Source organism: Trematomus bernacchii, unplaced genomic scaffold, assembly GCF_902827165.1.
Source record: "Trematomus bernacchii unplaced genomic scaffold, fTreBer1.1, whole genome shotgun sequence".
In the NCBI taxonomy this organism is placed as follows: Eukaryota; Metazoa; Chordata; class Actinopteri; order Perciformes; family Nototheniidae; genus Trematomus; species Trematomus bernacchii.
In genome coordinates this window covers 2,267,899-2,288,667 of record NW_022987851.1, presented here as the reverse complement: position 1 = coordinate 2,288,667, position 20,769 = coordinate 2,267,899, and the positions used below count along the sequence as shown (strand labels likewise).

The window sequence follows — 20,769 nt, the reverse complement described above, 5'->3', positions numbered from 1 at the left end:
CCGCCTCAAGCAGGGAGACCCGAGATAACATCACACACACACACATACACACACACACACACACACACACACACACACACACACACACACACACACACACACACACACACACAACACACACACACACACACACACACACACACACACACACACACACACACACACACACACCGGTGCGGAGTAACTAAGTTCATTCACTAATAAATAAACTAGTAACTGTAGGCTACTTTACTTAAATTGTGAAAATAATTTAAAATAATAGCAAAGAAATATGTAGGATTACAAAATATCGTCAACCAGAAAAACTAATATTGTTATTTTAAAGGGTGAAATTATAAAGCCTACTGAAAGTAGTATTATTTCATATCTAGATATATAAATATATATTTATATATTTGTGGCGTTGCTACTTTCAAGTAAAATATCTTCTTCCACTACACCAAACCATTCATTCAAAGTACCGTTTTGTTTAAAAATGTTTAATTGCACTGTGGCGCACAATACAACTGTCTTCATTAAAAGCATACAAGATATTCACACTGTGATGGATTACCATGTTAAAGGTAGTTAGTTTGTGAATAGATTTTCATTTTGTAGTGAAATGTATGGTGACCGACAGGTGCAAACAGGTTACAAACGGCCCAAAACATTTACATTAGGAGAAACGTGCTGCAGTTACAATCCAAATATAAAAGCACAACAGGGCAAAACACAAGCAAATTAAGAAAACATGTTGGGCCGCTGTAACGCGTTTGAACCTGTTGGCCACCGTAGACATGCATCATTGCTACAGAGTTATATTAGCAGTGGTAGAATGTTTTATAATTTCATAATCTAAAGAAAAACTCTCCAGGTTAAATATAAATATGACACATAAAAGTGCTACAAACTTGATGTAAAACAATAAAAACATTATTAGCAGCTGAAGAGAAGTGAAATGCCATAAAAACATATATTTAAAGGACCAATGTCAGTCTACGTGAATTTGAAATGTGATGGACCAGTAAATCACAAGAGTGCTGTATCAGTCAGGAAGTCCATGTGGCTGTCCCAGGATCCCCTGCAGCAGCGGGGTCAAACTCGGGCCCCGGGGTCTGCTCCTCAGCCCCACTGCAGGAACCTCTGCAAGAAACATGGAAGCAATATTGAGTACAAACAAAGATCCAAACACTTTGAAACACACGGAAAACAGATAGTTTAACTTTTCGCAGGAGCACAACAAGTGTGGATGTCAACAAAAGGTGGTGGTGGGGTGGAGCGAAACAAAAGGGCCCATTTAGCAGGGGAGAGTGAAGCATGCTGGGTAATTAAAGGGAGGCATGATGAGGGGGCATTATGTGGTTAGATTTCCTGGACAACACCACACATTGTCTGCAGGAGACAAAGCCATTGTTGTGTGAGGGTACAGGCCAGTAGGATGTGTGTGTGGGGGGGGGGGACTCATATCTGCGTATCTTGAGAAACTCCATCTGACATTATTTAAAAAGGTTGTAAATAGACACATATTCTCACTGTTTAAATACAATCTCTCTGTAAAATGGTTTCCATTGTTACGTAGCCATTTCAGTAAAACAATAAAGTTTCCTGCTATAAAGGTGAATATGTTCTCTAATCAAGCCAGCACTTATAAATATGAAATACAGTCTTCAGTTTTAACCTTTTAACCAATATTTTATAATATGGTGACAGAACACTCATTCTGATAGTGTATAAGCATTTTATTACACAGCTTAGTTGAATAATCGATTCTGATTGGTCAATTTTGACATTCTAGAGGTTAATTCTTGCTAACAGACTGCTGCTAAGGAGAACAGACCGTTGCTAAGGAGGATCAAGGGACTGTGTGCATTCATATCAATCTGCAGAAAGAAGTCCGGTAAATTGAACGTAAGTTGTGGACAACAAACATTGGTTTGCTCCTTCAGAAACACCTTACTAAAAGTAAGTACCTGCAAACGCCATCGGACCTCCACAGCTAATTCAGAATGCTGCAGCCCAACTGGTCTTTAATCTCCCCAAGTTCTCCTACACTACAACTCTCCTTCGCTCCCTGCACTGGCTGCCAGAATCTGCTTCAAGACACTGGTACTGGCCTACCGAGCTGTGAAGGGACCAGCTCCTTCCTAAATCTAGGCCTTGGTTAAACCATACACTCCAGCACGTGCACTTCGCTCAGCGCAGTGTTGTAGTCAAGTCACCAATTCACGAGTCCAAGTCACTCTCGAGTCCCCACTTTTCGAGTCCAAGTCCGAGTCCAAGTCTGAGTCTGAGTCACCCAAGGAGTGTCCTCGTCGAGTCCGAGTCATCATTACCTGTGTTCGAGTCCAAGTCAAGTCCGAGTCACAAGTCTTCATGTATTAATCTTAGTGGATATATTTGTTGAAATGTAGCTGCTCCTCTACATTGCTTTTATCCTGTCATGTTATACTAATTTGATGTGATTATATTTGTATGCCAATATTTTCTTATGTTAAAGTTTTCGTTTTGCACTTTTATTTTGATAGTAATAAGATCGGGACTCTTATTTTGAAGGAACTTTCACCGGAAGTCAATGGACAACGGAGCAGTGTAAACACCAAACACACATGTATAATGACGGATAGATGACGAATAAATTAACATAATACTAAATAGTTGCATTCGGTTTTTAGCACCTGGCTGATAAGGGCACAAGCTCTTACGTTGGTAATGATTGTATACAAGCAAGGGTGTGCAATAAACAGATACCATCAGTTGGAGAGTCTGACCATCATTCAGCCGGGGACGCTACAATTATTATAGTGAATGTTTAAATTATATCCATAAAGATTAAGCCCCAGAAAGCACATGGCTACTTAGCATGCAAAATGACAACATTCTGCATGTTAAGTAACCATGTGCTTTCGTGTTATCGGCTGCATCTTTATTTATTGATTAGATCACAATACTCTGATGATAGTGTTCAAGACAGCCTATATGTCTGAACTCGATCCTGAGAGTAATGTGTTGTGGAGCCTTCTCTTCAATCTTTTTTCCACATAAAGAGCATTTTGCGCTGCTCTTTCCCAATGTGGAAGCAGAATGTGTGAAAGCATACAGCAGGATGCGGGGTGTGTCTCTGGACATCTCTAGACTGGAATAGCGGGGCCCAGTACGTGAACTCCTCGCAGGTGCACACGCCAGAACAGAGTACATCTGACTCGAGACAAAACTTGCTCAAGTCCAAGTCGGAGCGTTAATGTACAAGTCGAGTCCGTGTCATCGTGGGTGAAAAATTAACGAGTCCGAGTCAGAGCCATCGTGGGCTAAAAATTCACGAGTCCGAGTCAGAGTCATCGTGCGCGAGAATTCACGAGTCCGAGTCGAGTCCGAGTCGAGTCCGAGTCGAGTCCGCGTCAATCAATGCGTGAGTCCGAGTCGAGTCACGAGTCCCGAAAATCGGCACTCGAGTACTCCATCTCTGGCTCAGCGTCAGCCAATCGGCTTGCTACTCTATCACTGTGAGTGGGACTGAGGAACCCCTCTAAAACAAATCTGTTTGCTATCCTTGCTCCTAAATGGTGGAATGAGCTCAGAAACTCTGCATACCTTCCAGCACAAACTGAAAACGTTTCAATTTTACCATGTCAATTAAATTATTGTAAAAAAAAAGTTAGCTTAGGCCTTATAACTAATTCACTAGCACCTACACTGGTAGGACTAGCTTGAAGTGAATATATCTGCAGTTTGCTTGTTAAATCGGAGTTTGAATCTCTATGGTTTTTGCACTTATTTGAAGTCGCTTTGGATAAAAGCGTCAGCCAATGAAATAATTTATATTTGTAGATAGCTTGTTTTATTGATGCAAAACTAAACTTTGCGCCGGGATCCTGAAAACCATGTCGGTGTTCTTTCTTCATTAATGACCACCTCACTGCTCACTATCCCTTACGGCCCGTCCACACAGCGGTGTGCGTTGAAGCTTCAACGCTTCTGCCCATTCACTTTGAATGGGGTGACGTCACGCTTCGCCGAACTGCATTGTGGGAGCGAAGCGTAGATTTGCTCGCGTTGCTCACGACGAAAGTTGAGCAATGTTCAACTTTTGAAGCTTCGGCTGAAGCGTCAGCCAATCGAATCATATGCCAGTACAAGCTCTAGCCAATCAAACCGCGTGCTTGTGTGTCCAGGGCGGGAGATTCATGTGATTGGTTGTTGGTCGAGTTTCAGCCCCCCCCCCCCCGCCGGCAAGCTTCAACGCACGCTGCTGTGTGGACAGGCCGTTGTATGTTTCATGCTGCTAAAGTACCCCTAAATCCAACACATTAAACATTTAATAGTTGCTAATACATGTAAAACACAATTTGATTGTTCCTGAATAAATCACACAAAAAAACAGAATAGGTAGCATGGACATGGACAAACACATTACATTACATGTTACTTGTTAGACGCTTTTATCCAAAGCGACTTACATACTCAATACTGTGGCCAATCCCCACAGGAGCAATTTGGGGTGAAGTGTCTTGCCCAGGGACACAACGACATGCTGACTGCAGTGGGGTGGGGTATGAACCTGTGCTCCCCTGATCCGAACACCAGCGAACTAGTCCACTGCGCCACACGCCTCCCCTATTACCTAAATAGGTCGTGAAGGATACATTTACACCTCCAGTTATTAAGTTACTGGACTGGAAATAATATAGACTACCTGTACAAATGTTTACTTATTTTTTAAAAGAAATACATTTTTGAACAAAAACAACAAACTCTTGTCTCTCTTTTGCTTTTTCTCAGTCAGTTGACTATGAGTGTTCACCTTTTCAAGGTTAACCAATCAGATGTTTCCACTGATACCCAGGGGGGCAAAACCCAATTTTTTGGGAAATCAGACATGGAATGTTGTAAAAGGTTGTCCACCAGAAATGATATCTAGGACCTTCAAGGATCACAACCTGGGTGGACAACCCGGTCAACTAGCTACTGGAAAGCTACAGTGAGGGTCCAAACAATGCAACCCGTATATGAAAAAAAGTCAACAATTCTGGCTGGATCAGATGCCATCATTCTCTTTCTGATTGAATATCTCTGTGACAGTTCATAGTAAAGACAAACTGAGCAAACCTATTGAAAGAGCAGAAAATAAGCTTTCAGGTGATGCCTTGGTTAATCCTGTTCTCAATAATGAGAACTAGATGAAACTGTGCCTTGTTTGTCTCTCCAAAGCGAAATTCATTTCAAGCAATGCACTTGTGGTCCTCTGGATTGTTTGCTGTGTTCAAAATGGGTAATAATTATAATAATAATAGTAATAATAATATATTTGATTTATATAGCGCTTTTCCTGGTGCTCAAAGCACTTAACAAACAAGTAAAGAAGAAAAATAACAACAAAAGTAAAAGTGCTAAACTAGGTGGAATAAGGGCGAGGGGTTAGTGGATTAGGAGTTGAAGGCAAGAGTGAAAAGGTGAGTTTTGAGGGATTGTTTGAATGATGTGAGTGTTGGCAGATTGGAGTAAATATACTTAGAAGATTATTTCTATATAACATATTGAAGGGTTTACATTAATATACAGAAGGTTTACTGCCGATGCTAATTTGAATTTATTCAATGTTTACAGATTTTCCAGCAAGTGAGAGGATTTTAAGCTATCTAGCTAGCTAGCTAGCCAGCACTGTTACTGTAAAATAGAATTATTTAATAATTTGTAAATCAGTTTTACAGTGTTAACATTTAACAACCTATTAATGATGCATACCCACTTAACGGGAAGAAACTCAGCTAACAGACGATAAGACAAATGTTTACAAAAAACGGAACACAATTCCAACACCCAGCGTCTAAATCGTCTAAAACGAAAACATGCTAACGCTACATTAGCTGCAATTTTTTTAGTTCATGCTATCTGCACAAACGACATGTCATATGAAAGCTGAGATTCCACATATTCCAATGGTATAAATCTCATCACTGTACGACCAGAAAAACACTCACTGAGCTAGCAGCCAGGAAAGAGCAACTTCACTTTACGGAGCCATAACTATATATGTCTTACCTTTGATGTTTCAAAAGTTGTGTTCAAGGGCATAACAACGCTGCTAAAGGTTAATCCAATGTCTCTGTGTGACTTTGAAATTAGGTGTATCATTGCTTTGATAACAAGATTATTCATATACCCCTTTTTGTTGTGAAAAATACTCATTCATTCTGGGCATGACCTTTTCGAGCCTGAGGCCTGAAAAATAGGCCCTGTGTTTAAGAGGTTAAGTAGCAAGAGGAAAGGATATAGTGAGTACATTAAGACAGACTGTACTGCATATGCTTAAAATATTATAATTTCTATAAACTTTCTATTGTAATCAGTCAATTGTATCCACCACTTAATTATTACAGTGGTATTGGCCTGTCAAAATAGTAATCTGTTTGTATGTTCCTGCCTGTAGCAAGATGACAAGCCAGCCCAAGAAACGTGTGGCAGACATTGCTATGGCGCTGAAGCATGAACCATGTAAGAAGAGCTGTGAAGACAAAACCTCTGACTACAAAAAGTGTCTTATATATATATATGTCAAGAACACTCTACGATAGACCTGTACTGTATTAATCCATTAACAATTTCAAAGTTTATAAAAGCCATGAATGCTAGACAAGACGAGGTCTTTCATAGACTGCACCATGCGTCTGCAGAAGAAAAATGGTTTGAAGACAGAACACCAAAGTGGCACCGGAAATGTCGAAATTGGTACTTAAAGTGGACCTATCATGCTATATTTGAATAATATAGTGTAGGACCATACCTATATAAGGCATATTTATACTGTTTTTTCAAAATACCAAACAGATCATGCATTTTAGCCATGCCTCATTTTGCTCAATTTGACATTTTTTAGCTCTGTTTTTGCAAGGGCAGATTATGTGAGAACAGCACCATCTACAGGCCTGGCATATGTACTACAGCGTCTCCAGCGCTTTCGAACGGCAATGGCCGTGGTTGTCTCCTCCTGATTGGTGGAGTTGGCCCAATAGCCGTAGCGCCACTGTCCTGACGTCAGGACAGTGTTCAAATCTGGATCAGTTTTTATCAGATCCGTTGCAGCCCCTTTTTTTGATATTTGGGTATGGAGGAAAATAGAGAGGGTTGTGTTTTCTGACACTTGGTGAGTTCCCTGGAACACCGGGGACACATATTCATGTATAAAAGACGTACAAAAGTGCATTTTGCATGATAGGTCCCCTTTAAATAAGAAGAGCTACCAATATGTTGAGAAGAAACGTCTTGCTGATGTGAGTGCAAGAGCAGAACATTTGGCTGGTCTAGGATGTAGCTCCTCACAACATACAGTCAGGTTCACCAGGCGAAACACTAAAACATTTGAAGCCAAAAAGAGATGTGTCATCTGCAATAAGCAATGGCTGCGGGGAAAGGAACCAACCTCTAAGGCAGGGGTGTCAAACTCAAGGCCCGGGGGCCAAATCCGGCCCGTGACTTGATTTTCTGTGGCCCCACAAGAGGTTGCAAAGAATATTATATGTTTATTATACGGTTACATGATGATTTACAGAAGCACGTTGCCCATAAACTACATGTCCCACAATGCATCTCAAATTAGACTTGTTTCTCAGAATTTGACTTTTTTCTCAGAATTTGACTTTTTTTCTTCTAAATATGCCTTTTTTCTTAGAATGTGCCCTTTTCTCAGAATTTGATCAGTGTTTCCCACATAATTTGATTCTATTTGTGGGGTAACCGCACCGCATGTCACTTATTTTTTTTAAATGTCACTTCCTTTTTTTTAAAATGTCACCTCATTTCTTTTAAATGTCACTTCCTTTTTTTTAAATGTCGCTTTTCTTTTTCTTTTTAAATCATTTTGTAACATTCTCACTGAAGAGACTTGCAATTATTTGCCCCAGACTTCTGCTTTCAGACATAGTTAATTATGAAGTTATTACCCTATCTGATAATAATCCAATGCAGAGTCAATAATATAATATAATACATTATTATATATATTTATATCAGGGTTTCCGCTAGGATTTTTTCTCGCCAGTCAAATGTCCGGACAGAATCTATTTTACCAGACAAATTTGAAACTTACCGGTCATGTTTCAATAATAATAAGAAGAATTGTGTAGCAGAGTTTCCGTTAGCAGGTAATTACCGGACTATGACCGGATATGCTGATGTTTAAAACTCAGTTAATGGGGCTCATTTTTATATTGCTTCAGTTTATAATAATAATAAGCTGGGCAGAAATGACATATTGCTGACTATAGTGTATGACCTGGGGGTGTCTGACCACAAGACCATCTCTATGGAGCTGTTTTTCCAGTCCCCACTCAGCAAGCCCAAACGCCAAATCCGCTTCAGGAACCTGAGGAACATCAACCCGGACACCATGACCCTGGACCTCCAGCATCTTTCTTCCGCCAACTTCTCATCAGTAAATGAGTCAGTGGCATATTACAACCAGTCCCTTAACAGTCTCCTTGATCTGCACGCCCCCCTCAAAACCAGGATGGTCACCTTCTCGCGCTCAGCCCCTTGGTACACCGGCGAGCTGCAGAGAATGAAGACAGCTGGGCGTGTCCTTGAGCGGCGGCTCAAGGCCTCAGGACTCACTGTTCACCGGTTAGCCTATCGTGAACACCAGAAGGCCTACGCTCAGTCCCTCAGAGATGCACGGTCCCAGTACTACTCCTCCATCATCAACAACAGTACTGGAAACTCCAAGCAACTCTTCTCCACCATAAACCACCTCTTCAAACCCCAAAGTCCTCTACACTCTGACTCCACTGAGAAGCAGTGTAGCAACTTCGCTGCCTTCTTCATAAACAAAGTTGACACCATCCGCTCCATCCTCTCTAGCCCCTCTGCACCTCCAGTTCCAACTGCTGACCCACAGCCTGGGACAACCCAGCCTCTTCGCTGTTTCACGGACATCCCTCAGTGAGAGGTTGAGGGCATCGTTAGGAGGATGAAGCCCTCCACCTGTGTCCTGGACCCCCTTCCGTCAGTTCTGGTGAAATCGTACATCTGTACCATGAGCCCCATGATCACTAAGATCGTAAACCTCTCTCTCCAGGCTGGCCATGTCCCCTCTGCCCTAAAAACCGCTGTCATCAAACTTCGTCTCAAAAAACCCTCCCTTGACCCGAGAGTCCTGGCCAACTACAGACCCATTTCCAACCTTCCATTTCTATCAAAGGTGCTGGAAAAACTAGTTGCTGCTCAGCTCCTGGACCACCTAAACTCCAACAACCTATTTGAGAAGTTCCAGTCTGGTTTCCGCTCAGGCCACAGCACGGAAACTGCCCTGGTCAGGGTCACCAACGACCTGCTGATGACGGCTGATGCTGGCTCTCCCTCTCTCCTCATCCTCCTCGATCTCACTGCAGCTTTCGACACCGTCGATCACGGCATCCTCCTCCATCGTCTGCACTCCACCATCGGACTCTCTGACTCTCCCCTTGACTGGTTCAGATCATACCTCATCGGGAGAACAGAGTACGTCTCCTTGGGCGAGGCAGAGTCGGGTACCCACGACGTCACCTGTGGTGTCCCTCAAGGATCAGTTCTCGGCCCACCCTTTTCACACTCTACATGCTCCCCCTTGGCTCTATCATCAGCCGACATGGAGTATCATTCCATTGTTACGCTGATGACACCCAACTGTACCTCAGGATCAACCCTACCTCCTCTGCAGCCCTGCCTTCACCCACACTCACTGACTGCCTGGAGGAGATACAGGCGTGGATGAAGCAAAACTTCCTGAAACTCAACAGCTCCAAGACCGAATCCATTATAGTTGGCACCCCACACCAGGTTCGGTCATCCACCATCTCCACCATCACCACCATCACCTTCTCCGGCCAGGACATTACCCTCTCCTCAATAGTCACCAACCTGGGTGTGAAAATGGACGCCCATCTGACCTTTGAGGCTCACATTAAACAGCTGTGCAAGAACTCCTTTTATCACCTCAGGAACATCGCCAAACTCCGCCCCACACTCACTCTGTCTGACGCCGAAAAGCTAGTCCACGCCTTTGTCTCCTCCAGGCTGGACTACTGCAATGCACTCCTCATCGGGATCCCTAACAAAAGCATCCAGAAGCTCCAATACATTCAGAACAGCGCTGCTAGGATCCTGATGAGGGTGCGCAAATATGATCACATCACCCCCATCCTTGAATCACTACACTGGCTCCCCGTGGAACTGAGGATCGAATTCAAGGTCTCCGTCCTCACCCACCAGTGTATCCATGGAACTGCCCCTCCCTACCTCAAGGAACTCCTCACCCCCCATACATATATCCAGCAACTCCAACTTCCTCAAACCCCCCCAGGACTAAGCTCCGTACTATGGGAGACCGGGGCTTCTGCTCGGCTGCCCCCAGTCTGTGGAATGCTTTCCCCGACCACATGAGAGCACCACAGACTGTGGAGGCTTTTAAAAAAGGCCTCAAAACCCATCTTTTCAATAGAGCCTTTTCCTAGACCTTTTATTTATTACCACCCTTTTATTTATTTTTTATTGTTGGTTTTTTATTGCTTTTTATTAATTCTACCGTGTTGTGTAATGTTTTTATACTGTTCATGCTCACTGCTTGTAGCACTTCGGGATTTGAAGTCAAATATGAAGTGCTTTATAAATGAAACCCATTATTATTATTATTATTATTATTATTATTATTATTATTATTATTATTATTGCTGAGACTGATTGGGCAAGGTCATGACATGGTTGCCAATGATATAGCCTACCACAAACCATGCATGAACAACTTCAAGGCTCAGTGCGTTCCTTCTGGAAAGCCAAGGCTGAATCTTTATGCTGTTGCATTTAGTCGCCTTGTGGAAGAGCTGGAGGCGTCTCTTTTCTATGACCTGTCAGGATTCCTTGTGAAATCATTGCGTGACCGGTACCGAGAAATTCTGAGGGAGCTTGGTATCAAAACTGCAGATCAGTACCGATCGACTACACTGAAATTGAAGCTGCAGCAACACTTTGGTGGACGTGTTTCAATTTCACCAGACCTGTGGTTCAGGCTTCATATGTGCATCAGCTGTACCCCTCGGTGATGCCCTTGAGAAGCTGAGGCGACTAAAAGCAGACCATAAGGAGGACGAGAAATACCATGCATTGCGGCAAGCTGCAAAGATTCTTCGAACAGATTGTGTGAATTGCAAGAGGCAAACTCATGAGAAGCGTTCAACTCAGATATCCTTCAAATCTGCTAATGACATGGTTCCTGACTCACTCTTCAACTTCACAGCCATGCTGCTTAATGACAAGATACTGGAACTCAATGATGATGGAAGAGTCATTGTTGATCAGCCAACAGCATAGAAAACCATCATTATGTCACAGCACGTCCTTCAGCATGTTTCTGGTGTATCAACACCTTTGGGCATAGCCACTACCTACCACTTATTCAACCAGACACATAAGAGCCGTGGCGGTGGTGGCGAAGTCGATAGGGACTTGGCTTGGCAACTGGAAGGTCACCAGTTCGAGTCCCGGCAAGACCAAGTGCTACCGAGGTGTCCCTGAGCAAGGCACCATTCCCTACACTGCTCCCCGGGTGCCGGACATGATGGCAGCACACTGCTCCTAACACTAGGATGGGTCAAATGCAGAGGAACAATTTCGTTACATAGTACCTGTACTGTGAAATGACAAAAAGAGCAATTTATTTTATTATTAATTTATAATTTATTTATTAGTAAATCACTCATTATGATGAATAACAGATTGGGGCTTGGGATCAGTTATGAACGTATGCAGTGTCAGCTAACAGCACAAAGTGAGAAGGTAATGCAGCAGGTTGAAACTGATGGTGTTTACATCCCAGAGACCATGATGAAAAACAGCGAGATCTCCCATGTGTTTGCCATGGACAATCTGGACTGGAAGAAGAAGACACTGGAGGGTGGGAGTTTTAATGCCACCACTGCAATCATAATTGAAAACCAAAAGATTGTGCAGGTCCAGGAGGGTGCCAGACTCCCCACTTCTACCTCGGACAGAAAGAAGACTCTCTCTGATGTTACTGACCTACCTGCTCCCATGTGTCACGTCTCCGCTAAAGACAGGCAGAGGTCCAGGTCACTTGAGCATATTGAGAAGCTAGAGAGTCTGGATACTTCCTCAGATGGCACAGCTGAAGACCTGTTACTTATGTGGCGCCTAGCAAGAATGGTTACAACTTCAGAGTTGCTGGATGTTCCTCCAGATGCAGAAGCAGGACTGCCTGGCTTTTCTGTCTTCTGTGCAGACCTCCACCCACACAGACCGGCCAGTATCATTGGCTATCTTCCTCTCATCCCAGCATCTCCAACTGATCCTGCTGTCCTGAAAGAAGAAATGAAACGGCTGGTCAAGACATCGCATGCACTGGGAGAAAAGTATACCATTATCACTGGAGATCAGGCTACATATGAACTCGCAGTTGCCATCAGAGACAAGCACAGAGATGAGTTTTGCAATGTAGTCCTGGTGCTGGGGGGATTTCACCAAGCTCATAACTACATGAAGGCTATTTGCAAGCTCATCAGGGATGCAGGTGCAGAGGATATTCTTGTTGCAGCTGGTCTGTGTCAGGAAGGGACTGCCAAAAAGATGTTTGGTGAGAAGGCTGACTACTACCAAACCATGCATGCTCTCAGGATCCTCAGTGAGGCCATGTGGCGCTTGTACTGGCAAGCATTTGAGGCATGTGCAGCAGACAGAGAAACACAACACTGGCAGTCACAAGTAGAACATGTTGTGAAGATGTTGTTTGAGAAAGACACCACTGCTAATGAGAAGTTAGAGATCATCCAGATGTCACATCCACAGATATCAATCCTACAAGAACAGATGTTACTTTTCCAGGAATCTCTGAATGAGCACCCAACTGCAGTTTTCTGGTCAATCTTTCTGGAGATGTCAGACATTCTCCACAGGTTCATCTACTACCAGCGGGAAGGTAACTGGGCAGGACATCTCTGTGAATCAGAACGAATTCTACCTTACCTCACTGCAGCAGGACACTACAAATATGGGCAGCAGTCTTTGCCTCTGTATTTGGCTGAGATGAAGAAACTGCCAGAGACAGCCACAGAGGCACATGAAGCACTGATGGCAGGTGCATTTGTTGGAAGGAGAGCAGATAGAAACCACAATGGTGTCTCTCCTGACATGCTTCTTGAGCAGACATATAATGCAGATGCCAAAGAGGCAAGTGGTCTGGATGGTATTACACTCAATCGTGCTGCCAGGATGAAGTGGGTCTACACAAAACCACTGACTGCAGCTATCTCTGCAGAGCTCAAGTCTATGCTGCACCTCCATTCCTCCAGCCCCCAACATGAATCTGGTTGGAGTCGTGTCAACAGGGATGCAGAGATGGTAGTCAAGGTCATGGCAGCAGTAGAGACCAACCCATTCACGACAGCCACACCATCCCTGATCAATATATCAACTGGTGAGTGTGCAGATCCCACAGTCAAGGACAACCTGACAAGTGTGAAAGCAGTTGGTTTGAAGGCATTGTCAGAATCACTGTCCAGTGACCAGAAGAAGACAAGTGTTGTAAAGCTAAACACCTTCCATACACAAAACAGGATGAAAAGAAGTCTGGCGGGAAAACCTCCGCACCTGGCAAGAGCAATGAAGTCACTGCCCTTCTGCGCATGACCCAGATCATTGCCAGTGGTGGAGAACTCAACATTGTTGACTTCATAGGCAACCACGAGTAAAGTGACCTTCCCCCATCCCTCTTCCAGGAAGATGGCAGTATGAGTAAGATCTTGAAAGAGAAGACCAATGTAAGCAGCATCCCTGATCTGCCCCAAGACTGCCTCAAAACAGCAGTAGTCATAGATGCCATGTCCACCATACAACACTGGTCTTTCCACACAGGTGAAGGATTTGGAGTGATCGCTGAGTGATACAGGCACCTGCTGCTGAATGATGTGCCTCCTGGCACTGACATCATACACTTCTGTTGTGACAGATACAGTACAACCAGCCTCAAGTCAGCTGAGCAGGAACAGAGATATGCCAGATCCAAACCAGCGAAAGTGTATGAAGTCAGTGAGCAGTACACAGCTCCGGATCCAAAGAAGTTTTTTGAAGTGTCTGCTAACAAAGCAAACCTGCTGAGCTTCCTTTGTGAGAAGTGGTGTGAGAATGAACAACTTGAATCTGGTCTTGGCCCCACTCATCTCTAACTGGGTGGTGGATTCAAGGAAGAGACGAAGAGTGTGATGCTCACAGCAGGGTCTGTTATGGATGTTCCTGCTCTTGAATCAACACAGCAGGAGGCTGACACTAGGATCTTCCTCCACACTCTCTACAGTGTCCAGAATGAGGGAGTTGACAGAGTTGTCATACATGCCAATGACACCGACATCATTACCACATGCCTGTACTATGGTGCAATGCACCTCAGCGATCTAACAGAGCTGTGGGTGAGAACAGGCCAGAATGCATACCTGCCTATACATAAAATGGTTGTGGCGCTGGGACCTTCACAGTGTTGTGCCATGCCCTTCATCCACAGTCTGAGTGGTAGAGATACCACTAGTTATCCATATTTCACTGGCAAGAAGGCATGGTTCAAGAGCAGCATGAGTCTGGACATACCTGCACTTGAAGAGTTTGGTGAGAACCCTGCCGATGCCATAACAGATGACCTCCTCAATCAGGCACGAGACCTCACCATAACTGTGTATACATCCAAAGCTGATCACTTTGAGGGTTCTGATCTGGGCAAACTGAGAGCATACAAGTTCCTGAACAACAAATCAATGCTCCTAAAGCTACTACCCCCAACAGAGAATGCATTTCTGCTGCACCTGAAAAGAGCTGCTCTGGCAACCATCATTGACAAGAATGTACACATCGCCAAGCCAGAAATCCCCCCATGCACAGAATTTGGAGTTCCGGTACCATCTACAAAGCCAGCTTGGCCTGTGTCAATGAACAAGACAATATCATGTGGATGTCTCATGGGCTGTCAGAAGAACTGTTCCTGTGCAAAGAATGCAGTTCCATGCTACATAGGGTGCCGTTGCCAAGGACTGGCAACCAAATGCAGAAGGATACACACTGCCACACTTGAGAGCAGTGACATACCATGAATACCACCATGTGTACATTGAAAACATTTGTACTGTATATTCAGTGTAGGTAACTTTTTTCCCTTTTCTTCTTAAAACATTCACATTTTTCTAGTTCTGGGTCATGTGAATGATTATTTTGTGTTTAACTTCTGATTATTGTGTCATATCTGTTGATTTGTAGTTAATAACTAAGAAGAGAGGATGTGAAAGTGAAATAAATGTTTTGCCACCAGGAATTTTGTTTATTTCATGATCAAAATAGGATATCTTTCACAAAAACAAAGACATTGATGTGCACAAATAATAAAAGGGTATTGATTTGACATTAAGTTGAACTTAATGTCAACTTCCAGATAAGTTTAACTCAGTTTGCCTTGTCCTATAACATAGAAAACCTTCAATTAAAGGGTTTTGCAAAGAAAGTGGTGGCCATTTTGAATTTTGCTGCCTGTAGCTTTCCAGTCTGTACACTGAAAAATCTGTAAACATTGCATCAATTCAACTTAGCATCGGCAGCAAACCTTGTGTATATTAATGTAAACCCTTCAATATGTTATATAGAAATAATCTTTTAAAGGGCCCATGTCATGCTTTTCCGGTTATTACCCGTCCCCTTGTGTGTTATGAAGGTTTTTATGCATGTAAACGGTGTGCAGAGTCACAAACCCTCAAAATACACCCTGTAGCGAGTAAAACTCTAACACAGAAAATACCTCCCCAAAACGTCTCGTTGGAGATACGTCATTGTCCATTTGATTCTTCCATTTCGTTCCGGGTACGGCATGATGTCAAGCCGTACCCGGAACGAAATGGACCAATCCGTGGAGCCGTTACGTTACGTCCGCGGAGCCGTTACGTTAAGCCCCCGCTGATTGGTCCAAATGGACCAATCCACGGACTTCCTCACACACACATCTGTGTGCAGGGAGCAGGCAGCTCAGCTGATTTCTCCTCCCTGGCTGCAGGCTGATAACAGACAGTTGGGATCGCGGCGAAATTCTCTCTGCAGACCCATTCTCACAGCGTTTATCAACCTTTTTCTTACTCAATATCAAGCCACACTTATTGTTTTTACTTCGGCTGTGAGTTTGTGTGTGCTCAGGATGAGTTTGGCTGTGTTTCGCTATGTATCCTAAACAAGGAAACAACACCTCCACGGAGCTCAGCGCGATTCACAACGTCCCGACCAATCAGAGCACACTGTGCTCACAGGGAGGGTGGGGGCTGGAGCTATTGGAGCTACAACGAGCCGTTAAAGGCAGAGAGTGAAATTCAGTGAATACACGTAGTTTACAGAGATGCTGTATGAGAAACCAATGTGAGTTTGGAAAAATGCACAATATAAATCTATTTTAGTATACCTCAACAATGGAATTATGATCAGTGGAAATGACCATGACATGGGCCCTTTAAGTATATTTACCATAGGTGGATTTTGCGGGGGGGCATTGCCCCCCCTAGTGGCTGAAATATGTTACAGCATTACTACGTCTAAAACTGTTCCAATACAAATATTTCGTATATCAATATTTTAATAGATGTTAAAGCCTCTGCTGTCGCACCTGTTGCACTTGAGCATCTTCAAAAGACTGTTTAAAAGGACAGCTATCCAAATCTATACAAGATGCTCCAGTTGGCACTGACTCTGCCTATCGGATCTGCCACCTCTGAGAGAAGTTTTTCTGCAATGAGGAGAATTCGGAACTGGCTGTGGTCAACGATGGGAGGAACAAGATATATGTGGGATGTACAAAAAGGCGTCTCCTTCTGCACTAAGGTAGGACACTGGTTAATAATATTGTAGCGTGTTCAAGTGTGGAGGCTATTTTTATATAACATTAGAAAGACTGATTCTTATTATTACATTATAAGCTTATTGTGCTCATTTATGTGGCTGTGACTTTGGAATAAATAGACTCAATCACCCCCCCCCCCCCCCCAAGTTTTGATGGGGAGGAAAGGAACGAAGGGAAAAGTCACATGAGAAAGTGTTTAGCTTGCAATATTGAAAGTAGCAAGGTCAGGTGCAGAGACTGAGAGAATACAAAGAGGTAGTCAGAACAGCACATCGCACCAACCTTGAATTTGTATGGGAGCCACGCTCCCCTGCAAAGCTAGGAAGCAACATTATGGTTTTCCACTATATCTGAAGAAACGTTAGAGAAAACTAATTACGTATGATAGAGACAGAGTAGGGAGGGACTTCGCCAGCCGGCCGAATGCTGATTGGAGGATTGTGTTGCCAAGAGACTCTGTCTGAGTCTGTGCACCAACCAAAGAGAACCAAGTCTAAACCGCGGTATCTCTTCATCTAGTCTTGACCAATCATAAATGTACGGGCAACGCCCTGTGTAATAAAATGTATTGTCGCACGAGGTTCGAGGCTCTTTACGGATTTGGTGGTTACAGATTACAGCTTTGCTGCCTGTGATTTCCAAAGACGTGATGAGTCCTTGGCCAAGTAATATATATCTTTTGCTCTCTTTACAATAAATAGTTAAACTTAGAAGTTGTCTGTCTTTTCTGGAATTATGAACCCAACACAAGTAACCAAGGGATATAGTAGTTCTCAAATATGCATAGAGACCGCCCCTTCCATATGAGTGTGTGTGTACGGCGGGCATGAGGCGTGCATGGCGGGACGAGTTGTGTTCGTATGTGGAAAAGTCATACTCAGTGCGGTGAACGCTGGCTTTATTGCTACTGTATCCGTAGCACCCCACGCAATAGTTGGGACTGTGTAAAAAAGGTTTGCCCCCCCAAACAAACAATCTAGAGGAGCACAAGTGCATTGCTTGAAATGGATTTCGCTTTGGAGAGACAAAAAAGGCACAGCGCCATCTAGTGGCCTTATTGAGAACAGGATTAACCAAGGCATCACCTGAAAGCTTATTTTCTGCTCTTTCAATAGGTTGGCTCAGTTTGTCTTTACTATGAACTGTCACAGAGATATTCAATCAGAAAGAGAATGATGGCATCTGATCCAGCCAGAATTGTTGACTTTTTTTCATATACGGGTTGCATTGTTTGGACCCTCACTGTAGCTTTCCAGTAGCTAGTTGACCGGGTTGTCCACCCAGGTTGTGATCCTTGAAGGTCCTAGATATCATTTCTGGTGGACAACCTTTTACAACATTCCATGTCTGTAAAATGACTTTGCCCCCTGGGTATGACTTCCCAATAGCCAATCATATCATTGCTGTCCAACTTGAAGGTGGTCCTTTCTCTTCTTCTCTCAGTTGTCCTTCCAGGGTAGAATCGATGCAAGCTTCCTACGCCCCCCATTCCCCTCCAACCATCATCACATCCAGATCCCAGGCGTGCAACAGCGGTAATTAAAGTTTCAAAGTCTCAAAAATGCTACAACTACTGTCACAAACTGGATGAATGTGAAGTATGTTGTTAAAGGAGGATGAAAGCGTAATTAAGGAGCACTATTGGAGTGACTTTGATGGCTATTGGACTCAGGATTAATTAATTTGGATTCCCGCTGTATGAAGAAATTAAAGGACGGCGTAAGTGGAAACAATTCACAAAGGGATTAAACTGTTTAAAACACATGCTCAAAGTAAGCCAGATTTTGCCGAAGTGTTTATGTGGATTCATAAATCGTAAATAATCTACGAAATGGAGGAGACCGATCTGATCGGAGCAACTGTGACAAATAATCCAACTGAAACCGGCATGGACAATGACTATGTTTTAAAAATGCGCTTATCCAGACAAGCCTGGTTTGGACACTTTACGGGCAGAAGAAACATTTCTATTAAAGAAAAAATTATACATTTCTGTCTTTTTATGCCTTTAAAGGTGGGTTAGGTAAGTTTGAGAAACCGACTCGAGATACACTTTTTGTTATATTCCATGGAATGCTCTTAAAATCCCGATAGCAATGAATATCTTAAGTGCTTAAAAAATGTCATCTGTGGAAGCCGTAGTACTGTAAAAAGCACGACCAATCATTTGAGCTGGCCTGGCTAAAATGATTGGATGGCCGACCTGTCTGTCAGCCTTCCATCTGTGCACAAACTTATCTCGTGCCCTCATTGGTCATGTGCGCGTTCGTGTGTGTTGGAGGAGGGGCTCTGTAAGGAAGTGGCAGATTTTTTCCGGCTGTGTATTTTCAAATTCTAGTGATCTCGAGCTGGTTTCTCCAAAATTACCTACCCCACCTTTAATAGCTACTAACTTGAATTTTTATTAAAATTAATTAATCAATTATTTTTTATATTTTATTGTAATGTAGAGACAAGGCTTTTAGCGACCATCATGTATTAAGTTACAATTATATGTAAAAAAATAAATAAAAAATAAAAAGTCTAAATATTATATTTGGCCTCAAATCATCTGAGGCCTGGTGCACCCCCCAGGTTGGAAACCACTGCTCTAGAGGGGTCCGGGGGTATGCCTCCCCGGAAAGATGTCTTTTAACATTTTAAAGTAAAATGCTTCAATCTGGTGCACTTTGAGCAGAATTACTAGAGACTAGATCTAGGGGGTACAACTCTAAAACACCCATATGAAAAAGATCGGTTTACATTTTAATAATCAAATAAGTATGTGAACATAACCAATAACCTAAGGTAGCCAATAACAAATAAATGTAACATATTTTATTTTTGTTGTTCATTCACATCTTATTTTACCTAGTTAACATTTATTTATTTATTCATGCATTTTTTTCAATATCTCCAGTTTTAAAAGATATTTTTGGTTTACTGTCCTATAGTATGCATTGGAATGATTTCAAACCTGTTGTTATTTATCCTAATAATTACAAAGGTGTGCCTTGGAAATATTTGTATACATAAATTGTGACCAAACCGTTTGAGTCCCACTGAGATAACTTAGACTAAAGTGAACTATCTAAACACTCAGGTCCTTTACCTCACTGAGCTGTAGTTATCAGCCTCAATCCAACAACGATGCGCGGTACCGATGAAAGTGTAACCGGGGTGAAAAGGGTGTTACCTTGACTTAATTATGAATGTTGTTACATCAAGGCTGAAAATTAGGATGAGCCAAACAGTCAAAAATGTTTTTTTCCCTCCCAAAACTACCAGCGCAGCGCCCCCCCCCCAGATCTGGTGCCCTATAGGCGACCGCCTATGTCGCCTATGCCAAAGACCGGCCCTGACCACCGGGGTTAAGAATCCATCATGTTAATGCATGTATTTCATCACTTTGAAAAGCCTCTGATGAGCTTGAACAAATTGCAGTGACATCAGGTTTCATTTTTGTTGACACATCTATAAAAGAAGAAGTGTATCTGGACCTAAAGTAGACCCGGGGAACCATGTCCCTGACTCACAGACAACCAGCAAGGCGATGTTGTTTCCCTTCTGCTCTTCTCCCCGTACAGCAGCTCCTGCAGTTCACGGACAACTCCACATTCACTGATCTCATCTCTGGTGGAGAGGTCAGGACAATAAGAGCTCAACACTCTGATGACAGTGGTTGTAGATTTTCAGTCAGGAAATCAGCTCGAGGAGAGGAAGTTCTTCCATAAACTTTCCAAAGAAAATGATTCCTACACGGCCATCATTGAGTCCATCTTCCATCACCATCTGGTTCAGTGCAGCCACAGCCAAGAAAATGGGCAGTGCAAACTAACATATGCTCTGCTGAGAAGCATATAGGCTGCAATCTGCTCACTCTGTAGGACATGCACGCTTTGAGGAGGGCAGGAAAGACT

General features: G+C 43.2%; 1 protein-coding gene across 3 annotated transcripts in view; it reads right to left on the bottom strand.

The window, feature by feature from the left end:
• Positions 1-463: 463 nt before the first annotated feature.
• LOC117468703 (aldehyde dehydrogenase family 3 member A2-like) overlaps positions 464-20,769 on the bottom strand; it is a 29,672-nt gene continuing 9,366 nt past the window's right edge. Inside the window, exons 11-12 of one of the 3 annotated variants that reach the window (XM_034112928.1) lie at positions 11,392-12,318; positions 464-1,122 (exon numbers count right to left, since the gene is read on the bottom strand). In XM_034112928.1, coding sequence (XP_033968819.1) covers positions 12,175-12,318 — 144 coding nt within the window. In that variant the 3' untranslated portion in view covers positions 464-1,122; positions 11,392-12,174. The remainder of the gene's footprint in view (positions 1,123-11,391; positions 12,319-20,769) is intronic. The other 2 variants (XM_034112929.1, XM_034112931.1) reach the window with 2 other exon arrangements.